The sequence below is a fragment of the Helicoverpa armigera genome, chromosome 25 (genome assembly GCF_030705265.1).
Source record: "Helicoverpa armigera isolate CAAS_96S chromosome 25, ASM3070526v1, whole genome shotgun sequence".
In the NCBI taxonomy this organism is placed as follows: Eukaryota; Metazoa; Arthropoda; class Insecta; order Lepidoptera; family Noctuidae; genus Helicoverpa; species Helicoverpa armigera.
In genome coordinates, this window is record NC_087144.1 from 4349312 (window position 1) to 4364118 (window position 14807).

Consider the following 14807-nt stretch of genomic DNA (forward strand, 5'->3'; position numbering starts at 1 on the left):
CTATTAAAAAAATCATAATGCATGTCAAAACGGCGTATAAAACGTGCATTAGGAAAACATTACAGTTCATAACCTTGCCTAAGCATTGATAAATGAAAATGCAACATTTAAAACTTCATTAATTTCTAGTTGCGAGTACGATAGTGACACCTTGCAATAGTTCAACAATATTAACTGATATTACTATCATTAGACATTACGACAATAACACAGTCAATGAACCATTACACAATTTTGTTTTTAGAGCACTGTATATCGTGGTGTTTACTCTACAATTATACTACAATATTAGTAAACAAACCTGCAATATTAAATTGGTAAGCCATGTCCTAACATCAGGGGCCTCGGTTGACACCTCAGGCATCATTGTCGTTGAAAAATCCATCACATCGGTAAAATTCATTTTTTTAAATTAAATTAAATAGGCTGTATGCCTAACTTTTTTTGCACAAATAAAACACTGTACGCTTCCCGCCAAAAGTACGCACTGTCACATCGCGCGCCGACGAAGGAGTGTTAATAAAAACTGATAAAATTATCATTTAGACATCTTGATAATATAATAAAATATTTCATAAAGACATTCGATGTGGACGGAGCCAGTTGTTCGAGCGATGTGGCACGATAGCACGCGACCGCGCGCCTTGTGGTTCGCGCGACGACTACCTTACAGCATAAACTTACTACCAGAAAACTAAAGGAAAAACAAGTAAGTACATAACATAGACACACTCTATAACTAAAAAAAAAATATGCACATGAGGTAAAACAAACTATTTTAGATCATTTTAAACTTAGGCCATGCGATTAATTTGTCAATGTTTTGATAAAAAAATTGGCAGTGGCTAATATTATTTTTGTCCACAATATTTTCGCGTATTGACGTCAATCTGTCTGCGAAGGTGGGAAGGAAATTATGAAAATTGAAATAACGACATATCAGACAGCGTCCTGTCTGGCTGCCGATTTTGGTGAAGAGATTTGTTCAGCGAAAAATTATGTAATATAGAGAGCAATGCGCTACAAATTACGGATGGTGATAAAACCAATTCACCGTATAGTATTTTTCCGTCAGCAGTACAAACTATTAATTTATAAACAAACATATTTTCCACTATTCGTTTTACCGGCGTCCTGTGGGAACTACTGCCCGTACCCGGATAAAATATAGCCTATATCACTCGGGAAGAGTGTAACTTTCCAACAGTGAAAATTTTAAAATCGGTTCGGTAGTTTTGGAGCTTTCATGATACAAAGATATAAGCAAAAAAATGCCTCTTCATCATGTTAGAGTACAGATAAATTATTACTTATTTTCCATATAAACGAGATACCTTAACTAATGCACTAGCAGGTTTTTCTTCAGGGTTTCGCGGCCTGTATCCACAAATAGACATCAGGTATCGACCGGTCATACGTGATGTCATTCCTAATTTCCCTACTCTATGACTACGTAACTTTTCTTTTGCAACTTTGTCTCACACGTTGGATAAGTAATGGATGGGAGAATTGTAGTTTCTGCCATTTTTTACAACGTGTACGGTGTTAAAGGGATGATTTATATGTTTTATTAAGCCATACATATGTTTTTTCACGGTATACCTCAAGTTATTAATTTTGACAGATCATTTCTCTTGTGTAATACCTATTAACCTTTCAGTGGTCAAGCTTTCGCAGTCACTCGTCAACAGCTTTTTACTTTGATTTTTTGAGATTGTCTTATAATGTAAAAAAAGTCTTAAATCATACTTATAAATGTGATATTTGATATCTAAAAGTATTAGGTTTGTTAAACTTCTTTATCAAAAGCTCTAAAGTCCGAATGGCTTCATCAAATAGGTAAATATTGTCCGATTTACTGTCATAACGTTTTAATTTTTTTTAGGTACTTTTCATTCATCCTTGATTGATTTTAGCAAAAAACTTATTAAAAACGTATCTAATGAAATATTGATAGATATCCGGTTCTAGGACCAATATTTTTGTAGTTATTGTTGATGTCGGGCGAAAAGAAAGTGGTTTATCAATAGATATCTAAAAAACATAACACATGCATTCTGAGTGTTTACAACAACAAAATAGGGTCAAGAAACTTTATCAGTTGTTTTCTTTGATAGGTTAGATATAATTGTCGGCCAAATGCTACATATCAGGCAATTTTTTTTTGTATAGGTACGATTTTATAAAGAAAAAATACGAAAATCTACCTTTAGTACCAACATAACATTTTATACTTTTTTAAAGTATATTTCAAAACATATGCTTCAAATCCGATATAATTGTAATTCATGGGTTTTTACGTATCATCACTCATTGCAGTACCTAAGTAGGTACTAATGATTACTCAATTCCATCATTTTTATCTAGTGATAAGCCAGCCAGCTGACAATTACGAAGCAACACAAACACAGTTAAAGTTCATTACATGCGACCAAATACGACATACCAAACTACGGAAAGTAATAAATGATACCTACCTAAACCAAACAAAATCCATTACTATTTAAACCCAATCATAGCTCGACATCGACAACCATCCTTCATACAGAAAGCTTCAGAAATTAATATTTCGTCTTCCTTTGAGGAAGAAGTTCTTATAAAGAACTACGAAATTTGAATGATACTTAAAAGCATCAAATCTATCGGTATTGCAATCAACTTATCTTTAAGGTTTGAAATCTTATTGATTTTCTACATAGACCCTACTTAAACCTTCTAAACTGCTTTGAAAACTTCCACCATCGTTTAAATGAAAAACCAAAGTAAATAAGTACATAGTTCCTTAGGAGCTCCACAAAAGATGACACCCCAGTGACGCACGTTGTATCTGTATCATGCATATCATGTCGTGACTAAACAGTATTATAACTCATAATGTCCCCGGAAACAGCCCCACACAGTTTACTTATGTAATTTTAGGAGGTAGGTCGTTAATTTTGCGAAAGCTAACTTGGGATGGGCTGCTTGTTTCCTTTGGTATAGTTAAAGCTAGAAGAATTAGCAAATGGAAAATGGCATGCTATACAAACGATTAATCATAAACATAGAATTTGCTGGCCTGTAGATACTGAATTTAACCTTTTTCTGTACAGCATAAAGTATTCTTATATTGAAGTGACTAAAACTATATCAACAAAAGCCGAAAAGATGAATGCCTTTTCCAGAAAAAGCTCGAATTGACGTCCCGTTTCTAACATTGCACCTAATAAGGTTAATTTTTATTATTACATACTATCCGAATATTCACGCATTTATGACAATTCATTAAATAACATTTATTAAAGGATGGGTGTTTATTCATCAAGGGTGGTCCTTTAATTTTAAATTAATATCGCACACAAAGAACCTATTCTGAGGTCATGCTTAGGGCAAACTATTACTTCGCCCTTCCAAGGTTATTTCCATGGTGATACCATGATACTCATGGTACACAGGGCTTCCAGTTCAAGGACTGCTTGTTATAGCATTGCTGTGCAATTTTCGTTATTTCTTTATCGAGCCTAACCACTTTGCATATCAGATATTCTACATAAATGAAAGGCTATGTAGTACTTTTTTTAGCAATCCTTTTCACAGAAGTTAGGGATTGAGAACCAATTCTCGGCATTTTTGCAGAAAATTCACCTGTACATATGTAGAACCGCTTATGAAAAAACTGTCATTTTATAACTATATCTTATTACATAGTATTTAGTAACTTCAGAGTGACATAACCTTAAACACACGCGTGGCGTGTTACAAGTATAAAAGTTCCTCATCTCTTTATTTTCGCACGTACGATACCAAGGCGATAAGACTGGCTACCTTCGAAATACGCAGACGGTATCGCGTGCTACAAATCTAAATTGCTTTAACTACTTCTTAGTATAAGAATCGAAGAACGAAAATAGGTCCCTTCTTTAGAAATACATATTCAATGTGGATTATTAAATCTTATCTTTGTAAAGTGTGCCGTAATTCATAATAAAAAAAATGCACTAAACCAGCAGGTTTCAGTTTCCGCTCATACAGTTAATCCATTAAAAACGAATGCAAGGCGATATTCTTTTCAGATTTTTTTTTTCTTAGAAAATATTTTCAATTTTTCACATTTCCCATAATGGCAACAGCACAATATACTTGGAACACACCTCGCAGTAAAAAAATGGCGCAATATAAAAATACCATCCAATACTTTTTTACCTATCTTGATGCTATAATTCACATCGGTCAGTCCAAGGTTACCAAAGCTTTTCAGCCATAAAGCTAAACTACTGCTTAATTTTATTCGTGTTTGAATTTATCAGTAGTACCTATCTGAATACTGAAAATTATATTCAGAAATACGGTAGATTCAGTAAAATTCATAATCTAGAAAAGCTTTCAAAGATCTAAAATAAATAGGTTGGGAGAAAATAAGCACTAAAGGTCTGAGAATGGCCAGAAAACAAAACTTCTAGACACGAAGTCACTCCTACCCATATCTTAATTTTATTTAGGTTCTCCGCAGTATGTTTTCTCCTTCCATACTATCTGCCGAATTCGAAATATATGAAATTAGCTGATGTAGTAAAAAATATACTTCTTAAAATACCTTAAAATTCCTGCAGTCTGCAGTTTCGAAATGCACAGTGGCTGCATAATGAAAACAAATTGAGAGGTAAAGAGACACGTAAAGCGGTCATCCAGTGGCGGTCGGTGGCCGTCCTACTATTAGGACCAGATGCCCTGCGGAGTCTAGTCAGCTGATTATAAACTAGTTATGTATATGCAAACTTGTGACTGGCGATTTTATTTTTAACTTTCAAAATGCATTTTTGTGTTATTTTGTCATAAAACGTTTTTTTAGGACTTATTCCAAAAGACCAGTGTTTATAGCCAGATTGCTGTGCAGATTTTGCAAATAATTGATACAGGTCTTTTGTCGCAATTATGTCCATATATTTCACACAAATAACTTGCCTGCTTAAAAATAAAAAGTGCAAACATTTCATTTTGAAAACTAATAACCTGATATAGTTAGGTACATACATGTGTAGATAGTATCTGAACACATTAGCGTTAAGCGTCTGTATGAAAACTTTTCCTTATAAATTATAAATCACTTGTCATCCATACATTCAAAATTATTTGGACATTTACAGGACATTATCTCTCTTCAAGAATACGTTGCATTCGCTTTTGGCACTGTTTACCTCAATTATATTTAGCAAGTAGGCCATGTAAATGCAGTTTGAAGTAAACCCTTTACCGATGCAAGACCTTGCTCTCAATTTGTGAAAAAAAAAATATGAACGTCGCTGATTATCTCGTGCAAGGTAGCAATAATTACCTTTTTTTGTGCGAATAATCGTGGATATTATTAATGCATATTTTTAAAATGTCAACGATTTAATGTAAAATCTATAAATTCTAAGCAAATATCAGGCAACTATGATATCAAGAATGCATTGACCAAAATAACTTTATGATTTCAGGACCACCTTACAAGTTCTCTAAAACTTTTCTGTTACATTATATAACTGATAAGTACAAGTACTTAATTCCTATTCAAAAGTAACCCCAACCCTAAATCACTAGATATTGCCACACGAATAAACCATTTAAGTCGATTACAACATTTGACCGCAACGAATATAAAAAAGTTATCATACATCAAAAAGTTCACCTTCCATATAAAAAGTTAACCTTGACTTTGACCACAGGTCGGCATTAATAAGGTGCCATTCTCAGTTTTTATGGGAACCTCAGTATTTTTCTAATTACATACCGTGTAACCAGACTTCTTGTCATAGCATCGTCTATCTAAATTATTTAAAGCTGATATTAAAAGTTAACTAAATAAGTTTGCCTATGGGACCAATTTGTTGAAAAAGAATTCAACATAACGGCTAATTATAATTTAATCTACCAGCTTGTTTTGGAAATCTTAGGCGAAATAGAATCTACTATTTTATTCCTCGCATTCTGTCATCCATAGACAGCTTCTTCACCTATCAAGGCTTTTTGCAACACTTGGCAATCGCAATCATACAAATCAAATAACATAAGCGGCAAAAAATACTTATTACATGGATATGGAAATCCAAATCACGTGATGTTTTTTTTAATGTTTTTATCATTAATAAATTTTACATCTTCAAACTATTAAGTGTTAGAACCAATGTTATTCTTTGGTCCTTCAGTACGAAAGTCCACAACCACAACTTTTTTGTTGATTAGATAATCAATTCTATTTTCGTACATTTTCAACTTTATTATTTCAAGCATATGATTATTTGATAAAGAGTGTAATGCCTGCCAGTCATGAATCCATGGGGGTCTTTCGAGTATTTTTTTGTGTTTAGTTAGGCGACTGCTGCTAAGTTTCATCAACAAAATAGTTTTTTTTAACACGATTTAATAGTAAAACCCTTTTTAAAAACACTTCACACATGAGTGTGTTTACGATTATCTAACCTCGACTAAGAAGTTTTAAGAGTTGAGATAAAGTATATTCATAGTAATGAAGGATCATTCATTGAAGTACTTACGCACATACTCTGCGTTGTAAAACTTATTTTTTTCATAACATCCAGATAGACAAATTTACAAACTACCACCTATCTCTATCTACAACGAAAACACACCATCATGAAGTCTCATCTATACTTATATGATAAAGACACGTTTTTGTTGACTGTTTAGTACGGTAAATGCCCCGAAATACATTGAACCAATAAATTGGCAAATAAATGACTCGTATTCTTAACCAATTTGAAAAATTCTTAAACCACTGTTGGAAAGCTACACTGTTTCCTAGTAACATAGGCTATATTTCATCCTGGTACGGGTAGTAGTTCCAATGGCGTCCCAACTGAAACCGAGGGAAAACAGCTAGTGTGCAAGTACAATCTTTGTCAAAGAAACGAAATAAAGCCAAGCCTGCATTTTCCTGCAGTTTTCCTTGATACGGTAAAGAACCTATAAAACAGATGACAATGAACAGCTTATATACTGCATAAATACAAACCCACATAAGTGACGGATATATCAAACAATAATATAAATGTGCCATAAAAATCCTATGTCTAAGTGCTAGAAATGACATCATGTAGGTATTTTTATTTACCTACTTTTATGTATGTATGTCCCATTTGACCGATCTTAGTGAACTGTAGAAATATTCTCACGTAGTAAGCGTCAAGAAACTATAGAGGTTTCTAAGGAGTCTGGATTTAAGTGACACGACCATAAAAACTGCAGTTTTCAATTTGATATATTTTATCTTTCAGAGAAACAGGAGGAAGGAATGACTCGAAGAAACTTTCATGCTGTGCGGAATCAAAATTGCAAACAAAGGGTATGCTGATGGAAAAATGACAAAATAATGCGACAGAACTTAGAAGTTTCATACAATAATCTACTCATTTAAAATCCCGTAAGTACATTTTGAATGCAGGAATTTAAAAAATCTGGTGGTAAATCTAAATACTTTCAGGCGAACGTCTCTGTCTTCAGTTTCATGTCATTACAGAAATATTAAAGTGCTAACGACTTTAATGAGTTTGACAAGGTAAACATTTTTTTTTTCTGTTACGAGGTAAACTATCGGTTTTATGCTTTGGAAGATTGTGATCTGAGGAAAAGAATATGGGTCAATGGCTGTACCAGTAACACCATAAAATATGACAGTAATCTTGAAAATCAGTGCAATCTTTGCAAATGCGATTTCTGGACGGAATATAAAGAGGTATTTACAGACTGTATTTGGGCTTATCCACGAGACATTTTGTAATCTCGACTGTAATTTAGATTTTGCAATTAACCAGTTAAACTAGTAGGTGACTCCAGTCAGAATTATTACCCCTATGATCAGAGGCACACACCTCTGCAAAATGTAAAGTTATTAAAGTCGACCCTACCTAAACCAAATATGAAGTGATTCATACCATAAATTAAATATTAGGGTCATACCAGAATATGAATTAAGTACATCAACATAAGCAAATTATTTTATTGAAACGAATTAACTAACCAGCAAAAATCAATCAAAATATCGAGTTCATAAATCTATCTTATAATACAAGTAGCGCCATCTCTCAGGCATAGCTTGAACATTTATCGCGTTGTCGAAGGTCGTAACCATGTCGAACGCACCGTAGCCAAGTGCCAGCCTTTTTAGTTCCGATAATTACCGCTTCGTTAAACTAACAATGGCGCCACTGTATATCACGTCACAACTTATTGTAATATTATATTAGAAAGGAAACTTAGAAGGCAATGGCATTCACTTTGACCGAGGAGTTGGGTTGAATATGAATTTGTGGTAAAGATATGGTTGTACTTATGAGAAGTTATAACTATTCTTGCTTTTATATTCTCAAATATTTGTTAGTTAGAACCGACCATTTTTAGAAATGCCTTCTCCTCTCTATAATCTCACATTTCTCTTCTTTAAATGTAGTTGTTAGTTACCTGTAAGTTACATTTCATAGCTACAACGTTTATCTGAACCTACAGCTACAGGCTACTGTTTAACAAATTATGTTGCCAACCAAAACAGTGATAATAGTCCTGACATTAATGACCTTTTCAATCTAAAATGTGCGTTAATTAATGAATTCATGGTTAGTTTTGTACTATAATTTACGTTCTGCTACGTTGACAATCGTTGTGTTATCTAAAATTGTTAATGAATAATTTGGTTTCGTTTTAATTTACACATATTCTGTTACATAGAGTCGGCTTCTATACATTGCAGATCAAAACCGAATCATTATGTGTTAAGGTGTCTACACACCAAAGCCGCTGATGCCGGCGGCACAGCCCGGCGGCCCAACCCGCCGGCCGTATTTTGTACAATCATGCCGCCGGCTTTCATAGAGTATTTGACAATTACTAGAACACCACATGCCGCGGCAGTCGTGCCGCCGGGCTGTGCCGCCGGGTCAGCGGCTTTGGTGTGTAGACCCCTTTTCTGTTTCTAGTTCATTTGTTTTTTTTTTACCCTACACAAAGGCCCCAAAACTACTGAACCAATTTGAAAAATACTTTCACTCTTGGGAAGCTAAACTATCCCCGAATGATATAGGCATAGGTGAAACCGCGGCAAAATATTTAGTTATGTACTATTTTTCTGTTGTTAGTTTATTTTACCAACAATATAATTTTTTGATCTTTTTGTAATAAAAATAGAATTGAACTTCAAGTATAAAAATAATACTTTCACTGACAAAAACTAAATATAAAACGCCAGTACTAGGTCAGTGGCAATTTAATGAGTTTCTTAACACAACCTTGATGTAAAATAATCTTTATTTACAAAAACTTTATCGTTACTATTAACGTAGTCTAAATAATAACAGGCGTGAGACGAAATCTACGCTATTTATAATTTTAAATTCACCAACTTATCTGAGTTGGTTCAACTTTTAATATTATTATTCGGTCAGTGATGTCTGATAAAAGTCTAAAATATCAATTCATAAATTTTAAGATCAAAATAAATTCGCATTGAATAGGTGCAACTTGATCAAATAAAGGCGACAGAGAAACTTGAATAGTAAAGTTCCCAATATTCAGTTTAGTAATAAATCATTAACTTTCCTTACTTTCTAAACCATAAATAAAAATCTACGTGAAGATATCTGACGTGGTTCTAAAATTAACCACAACTGAGTGCACGTAAGTTAATATAAATAAAACCAGCTAATTAAATAATGACAGTCTACATCACACGGAACATAATTAAGTGCGAACTCTCTGCTCTCAGCTACATTAAAATTTACGTGGTGAGAAAACTCTCAGTCGCCTTTTCATCTGACAATCACTATTACCGCTGATATAAAACAGAAGCACACCAGTTTCTTTTTGTATCTCCGTCACATTTAAGGCAATGTGTAGGTACATGTAATGAGTAATATTATAATCTCTGTATGTAAAATGAATTTAAAAGACTTAATTATTGGTATGCACTGAAAATATTGAATTTACGATATTTGGCTGTTTATAAAATTTAAATAATCGTGCCTTTTAATCGATACGTATACCAGACAAGAAGTTGCAAAAGATACTAAAAACTTCGGGTTTTCAATGGGCCGCTTTTGAGTGGGTAGGGATACTCAATCCATTCCGAAATATAGTTAGATGAGACTGAATAGGACGAATAATAACGACGCTTTTCAGTCCAACAAGGATGATACCTACATCTAGTTTAGGCGCGAAAATTGGCCACACACCAAACCCAAACAGATTTTTTCTTCTGGTGCATATTTTACAACCTGCCAGTATCATTCTAAAAGTATTAAAACCTCTTTCATCAATTCCTCAATTAAAAAAAAGACATACCGGTGTAGTAGAAGGCGTGGAAGGGTCTGGAGATGGCGGCACGGGGACATGGCCTTGTGCCACGGAGACAGCCACCGTCCCCAGGAACACTGCCACCGCCAGGCAGACAGTGCGCTTCTTCAGCATCTTGTATCTGGAATAGTTTTTAGGAATGTGTTAGTTTTTGATTTTGATGAGGTTGAAAAAAAGATGATTCTATGATACTCAGAGATATTAAAGAATTGAAGATAGTGTTATCTTCCTCAGATTTTTTATAGATTCAGCTTAAAAAATCCCAGTAGGGTGAGTACTCATAACGTGAATTATCATGAGTATAATTGAAGCATTTAAAATATCTTTTTATTACTATTATTTTATGAAAACTGTGCATCCAGCAAGTTTTGTAGCGAGTTAATATTAGCAATATTTATGTATTTATTTGCCTAAAATTGTTACACACTTAGCTAAAGTTACGAGTAGAATTTGATCATCTGTTGTGTCTCAATTCAGTTTTTCTTGCCTTGGCTACGGTAAACTAAGTTTTAAAAACATATTAGGTACTTCAAATGCTATCTTAGAAATGTAGTTTCTAGTGTGTTGTTATTTCCAGTTAAACATGTTTTAATATAGGTATTTACAATAATGTTATTTCTTATCAGTGCAAGCATTCTGCAGCGTTTATTTGGATGACTAACAATGTATAGTTCAGAATATATATTTTTTATAATGCCTACAATTGCTGAACAGCTGTTTCCTCCGGTTTTACCCATGTCCCGAGAAAAATATATTTTCATACCTAGATAAAATAAAGCCTATGTTGCTTTGGAATAGTGTAGCTTTCCAACAGAGAGAGAATCTTTCAAATCAATTCAGTGGTTCTGGAGCCTTTAGGGTACGAACAAAATATAGATTCCTCTTTATTATATTAATTAAAGTAAAGAACAACTTAATATGAGGAAAATAAAATATAAACATTATAAGAAACTGGTTTATAAGTAAAGATTTAAGTGACTGGTTCTGTATTACCTAAGGTTCTGTCAAGGGTATTTGAAAAGCAATCAATCTTTTGTGATAGTCTTATTTTATTAGTGGTCTAATTAGCATTGAATTTTTGTTTTGGTCTAATGAAATCTTAGCACCAACATGTACACCCACAAAACCCACAAAAAATGTAATTACCCACAAAATTAACTAAAGTTTGGGGTTGTTTTAATCTTTCACACAATAACAAACAAATGGATTTTGATGAAACCCGATGGCAATATAGTAGTATAAGTATCTCCCTATGGATGGAAATTAAAGTGCGGGAAACAATTAGTAGTAGTTTTTAAGGGATGTGGGTGAGATTGCGGGAAAACAGCTAGTGTGTAATAAAACCCAATTATTAACCATGTTAGCCAGCAAACACATTACCTATCCTAATAAGTTAAGTTATAGTGTTATTACTCAAGCAGATATGAATGAGATCGGAAACAAATAAACTTTTAAAAGTACTTGAGTCGGCATAGCCAATTAACACAATTTGATAAAGATATGCATTTAATTGATTTAAACCGGTTACTTGGTCATTACGTGATATTTGGTCAATTACATTATAACGGGTCAGATAAAATCTTTGAGTTATCAAAGAAATTGTTTTAAGATGTCTGATATGATGTATTTATTGAAATTACAGTAATTTAATAATTTTCCCAGAATTATGGAGTGATAAGTGGCAATATAAAAAACAACTGATATAACAAAAAATACTCAATTTTTATAAATTTGAGTGTGTATAGAAATACAAGTGTTTTTGTAATTAAATTAAAAAGGCTAAGATCGTACCATAGCCAAATAAACTGTTTAAATGTCTGTGAGTCAAATGACTCCTTATTTAATTGGATGCAGCTGAGCACCAGTGTTATTTATATGAGTAGTTTGATAAATTCTAACTTGTTTATCTACACTGTAAATGGCAAAAACAATAGGGAAATACCTTGCGTGACTAAAGCATGTAGGTACTTATGCTCACAGTTCAGAACAATATTATTGTAAAGTTAACATAAACTCAAGAAGATCAGCTAGTATTCCTAACAATAGATAACACGATAACACTGCTTTATAAAATATAGCGATATACTCACGTCTCAAAATATGACCGGACTTGACTGGCACGTTAATAACTGAATAATCTCTTATGTTTATTGCTGTCCAGCGTAACGACTACAGTCAACAAGCATAACAATTTGCTATGGAATAGCTAAATAACCTTTTAATCGATTTGAATTCTTCCACACAATATTAGATTTTGTGTAACACGCTATGAAACGTCACCTATAACTTCGATGTGAATGTCAGTAAAATATACTTACATTTTATTCTTTCTTACGCGAAGGGAACACGCAAATTCGACAATAAAAATATCAAGCTTTTATCTTTATTTCATAGCGGTCCCAATAGATAGTATTTCAATACAAGTTTTCTATATTAGATTCAACATTTTCGTGAACTAAAATCGAAATAACCCTGACCAAACTGACAGACATTTCACTTGACTGACATTGACTGTTATCAAAGACAATATTCATCTGTTTGTCAATAGTGCCCCACGAGAACGACCGTTTTAGCGTATTTCCTTTGTGATAATATTATGGATAATTTCGTCAAGTTATCACATAAAATTACTGGTTTAATTACGCTAACTGTTAATTTATCTCTCGCAAAACTTGTTTAGTGTTTACAGATCAGCAAGCAGCAGTCTATTGTCTTGAGTCCTGTCATCAATGTCATGCGTCAAGTGGTTGACTGAACTTTGTTGATTCTGTGGCTGTTGTCTGGTTTTGAGGTTATGTGAAGTCGAGGTTTATGTATTCATAACAAAAACGAAAATATAATCAAAATGCCTCTGGATTACCGAAGATTTAATGGACCCGAAGACAGTGTGTCATACAAACGTTTTACTAAGGACCATTCAAAGACTTATGATGAACTTTACAAAGAGTTGCTAGATGATAACGGAGTTCGGAAAGACGGCCGCGCTTTGGCCGAGGCTCGTAGCATGTGTATGTTTTGTATGTACTGGTTCAATTTCTGTGGCCTTTTATAAATGAGACTTGTGTTTATAATATGCCATTTATGTTTCAGTTGCTAGAACCGATATGGTTTCTCAAGCAAAGGGATCAGCGTACGTAGAATTGAGAAAAACAAAAGTGGTTTGTTCCGTGTTTGACCCGCGAGAAATCCCCCACCAAAATGAGTTCAGGTATTTTAATCAATATTATCAATGTTAGAATACCTTCACCATGTATTATTAAAACTAAAACAGTATGAAAAGGCAAAAGTTTAATAGTACTTCAAAAGTTTACATTTTCGCCTTTTTGTTGACTCTGTCTAGTTTTATCTCAAAAAGTTTTTTATTTGATTACCCACATAAGTTGTATATTTGTTTTCAGTCAACTTGGCCAAATATTCTGTGAGGTGAAATTCGCGCCATTTTCTTGCCCCCGCAAACGGCGCCAACACCAGCCTGATGCTGAAGAAAAAGCTTTGTCTGTGGCACTCAGGAAAGCCCTGGAGCCCACAGTCTGTAGACACATGTTCCCTAACTATCAGGTAATTATATCATTTCTATTTTAAATGATTTTTACCGTTATGTCAATAAATAGATTGTAATCGAGTTACTTTACAATGGAATTAAACAGACAATAATATACTGTAACCTCCTCGTAAGTCTGACAAATACTATACTGAACACCGCATTATAACCAATTTAGCAAAACATGAGATAATTGCGCATAAACATGCATAGATAATACTAATTACACTGAGATGCTTTTTTAAAATCTGATAAAAACATTGCTTATCTATCTCCTATCCTTTCTTTTCTATCTCACTATCAGTTTAATTTATCATAATTAATTTGTAAAATCATCTCTTTCCACAGGTTGACGTGTTCATATACATTCTGGAGCATGACGGGGCGTGCTTGCCCGCAGCAATTAACGCTGCTGGCCTTGCATTAGCCGATGCAGCGGTCCCAATGTATGATGTAATAACATCTTGTTCCATTGCAGTTATAGGCGACAAGATGTTCGTGGACCCAACAGAAAATGAAGAACATCTAGTCTTATTAAGCCCACAGACTGCTACCAATCATGGTATTGTCACATTGTCTATGCTGTCTGAATTAAAGCAGATATCAGACTTCACGGTAGTAGGCTCTATGGATGTGGAATGTATTTCAAAAGCTATGACTGTTCTAGAAAAAGAATGTGGTAAGCTTGTACCTCTGATACAGAAGGTGCTTGTAGCTAATGTTTTAAAGTGTATCGAACAACGAAAGAGGTTGGAAGAGGAAGCTAACGAGAGGGAACAGGCTTTAAACGCAAAGATGGAGGAGTGGAAAAGATTATTAAATGCTGGATGAGATTTAATATTTGTTTCATTTTTAAACCCCTTTTATAATTAGTGATATTATGTAGGTTATTGACAAAAACAAAAGTTCTCACCACTAACACATAACGAGTGCACAAAACTATGCA

At 33.7% G+C, this 14807-nt stretch overlaps 2 protein-coding genes across 7 annotated transcripts in view; one reads left to right on the top strand and one right to left on the bottom strand.

Annotated features, from left to right (window-relative positions):
• LOC110379433 (putative divalent cation/proton antiporter TMEM165) overlaps positions 1–12848 on the bottom strand; it is a 38795-nt gene extending 25947 nt beyond the window's left edge. Inside the window, exons 1-2 of one of the 4 annotated variants that reach the window (XM_021339103.3) lie at positions 12639–12839; positions 10309–10441 (exon numbers count right to left, since the gene is read on the bottom strand). In XM_021339103.3, coding sequence (XP_021194778.3) covers positions 10309–10434 — 126 coding nt within the window. In that variant the 5' untranslated portion in view covers positions 10435–10441; positions 12639–12839. Of the gene's footprint in view, positions 1–301; positions 474–10308; positions 10442–12410; positions 12587–12638 lie in introns of those variants that run through there. The other 3 variants (XM_021339104.3, XM_064041571.1, XM_021339105.3) reach the window with 3 other exon arrangements.
• LOC110379435 (exosome complex component MTR3) lies at positions 583–14699 on the top strand. 3 transcript variants are annotated; one of them, XM_064041568.1, is made up of 6 exons: positions 584–709; positions 7254–7399; positions 13001–13337; positions 13411–13528; positions 13719–13878; positions 14210–14699. In XM_064041568.1, exons 3-6 carry the CDS (start codon positions 13166–13168, stop codon positions 14690–14692), a joined length of 933 nt encoding a protein of 310 aa, XP_063897638.1. In that variant the 5' UTR covers positions 584–709; positions 7254–7399; positions 13001–13165; the 3' UTR covers positions 14693–14699. The 3 variants fall into 3 exon arrangements, with proteins under 3 accessions (XP_063897640.1, XP_063897638.1, XP_063897639.1); XM_064041569.1 differs by having other exon boundaries at positions 13001–13328; XM_064041570.1 differs by lacking the exons at positions 7254–7399; positions 13001–13337 and having other exon boundaries at positions 583–709.
• The last annotated feature ends 108 nt before the right edge of the window (positions 14700–14807 follow it).

What these genes read in the sequence shown, in the direction of transcription:
- LOC110379435 (XM_064041568.1), top strand. Translation starts at nt 13,166, where the DNA reads ATGCCTCTGGATTACCGAAGATTTAATGGACCCGAAGACAGTGTGTCA. An exon ending in TCGTAGCATGTGTATGTTTT is followed by an intron (nt 13,338 to 13,410) that starts GTATGTACTGGT and finishes TTTATGTTTCAG; the next exon opens with TTGCTAGAACCGATATGGTT. An exon ending in ACATGTTCCCTAACTATCAG is followed by an intron (nt 13,879 to 14,209) that starts GTAATTATATCA and finishes CTCTTTCCACAG; the next exon opens with GTTGACGTGTTCATATACAT.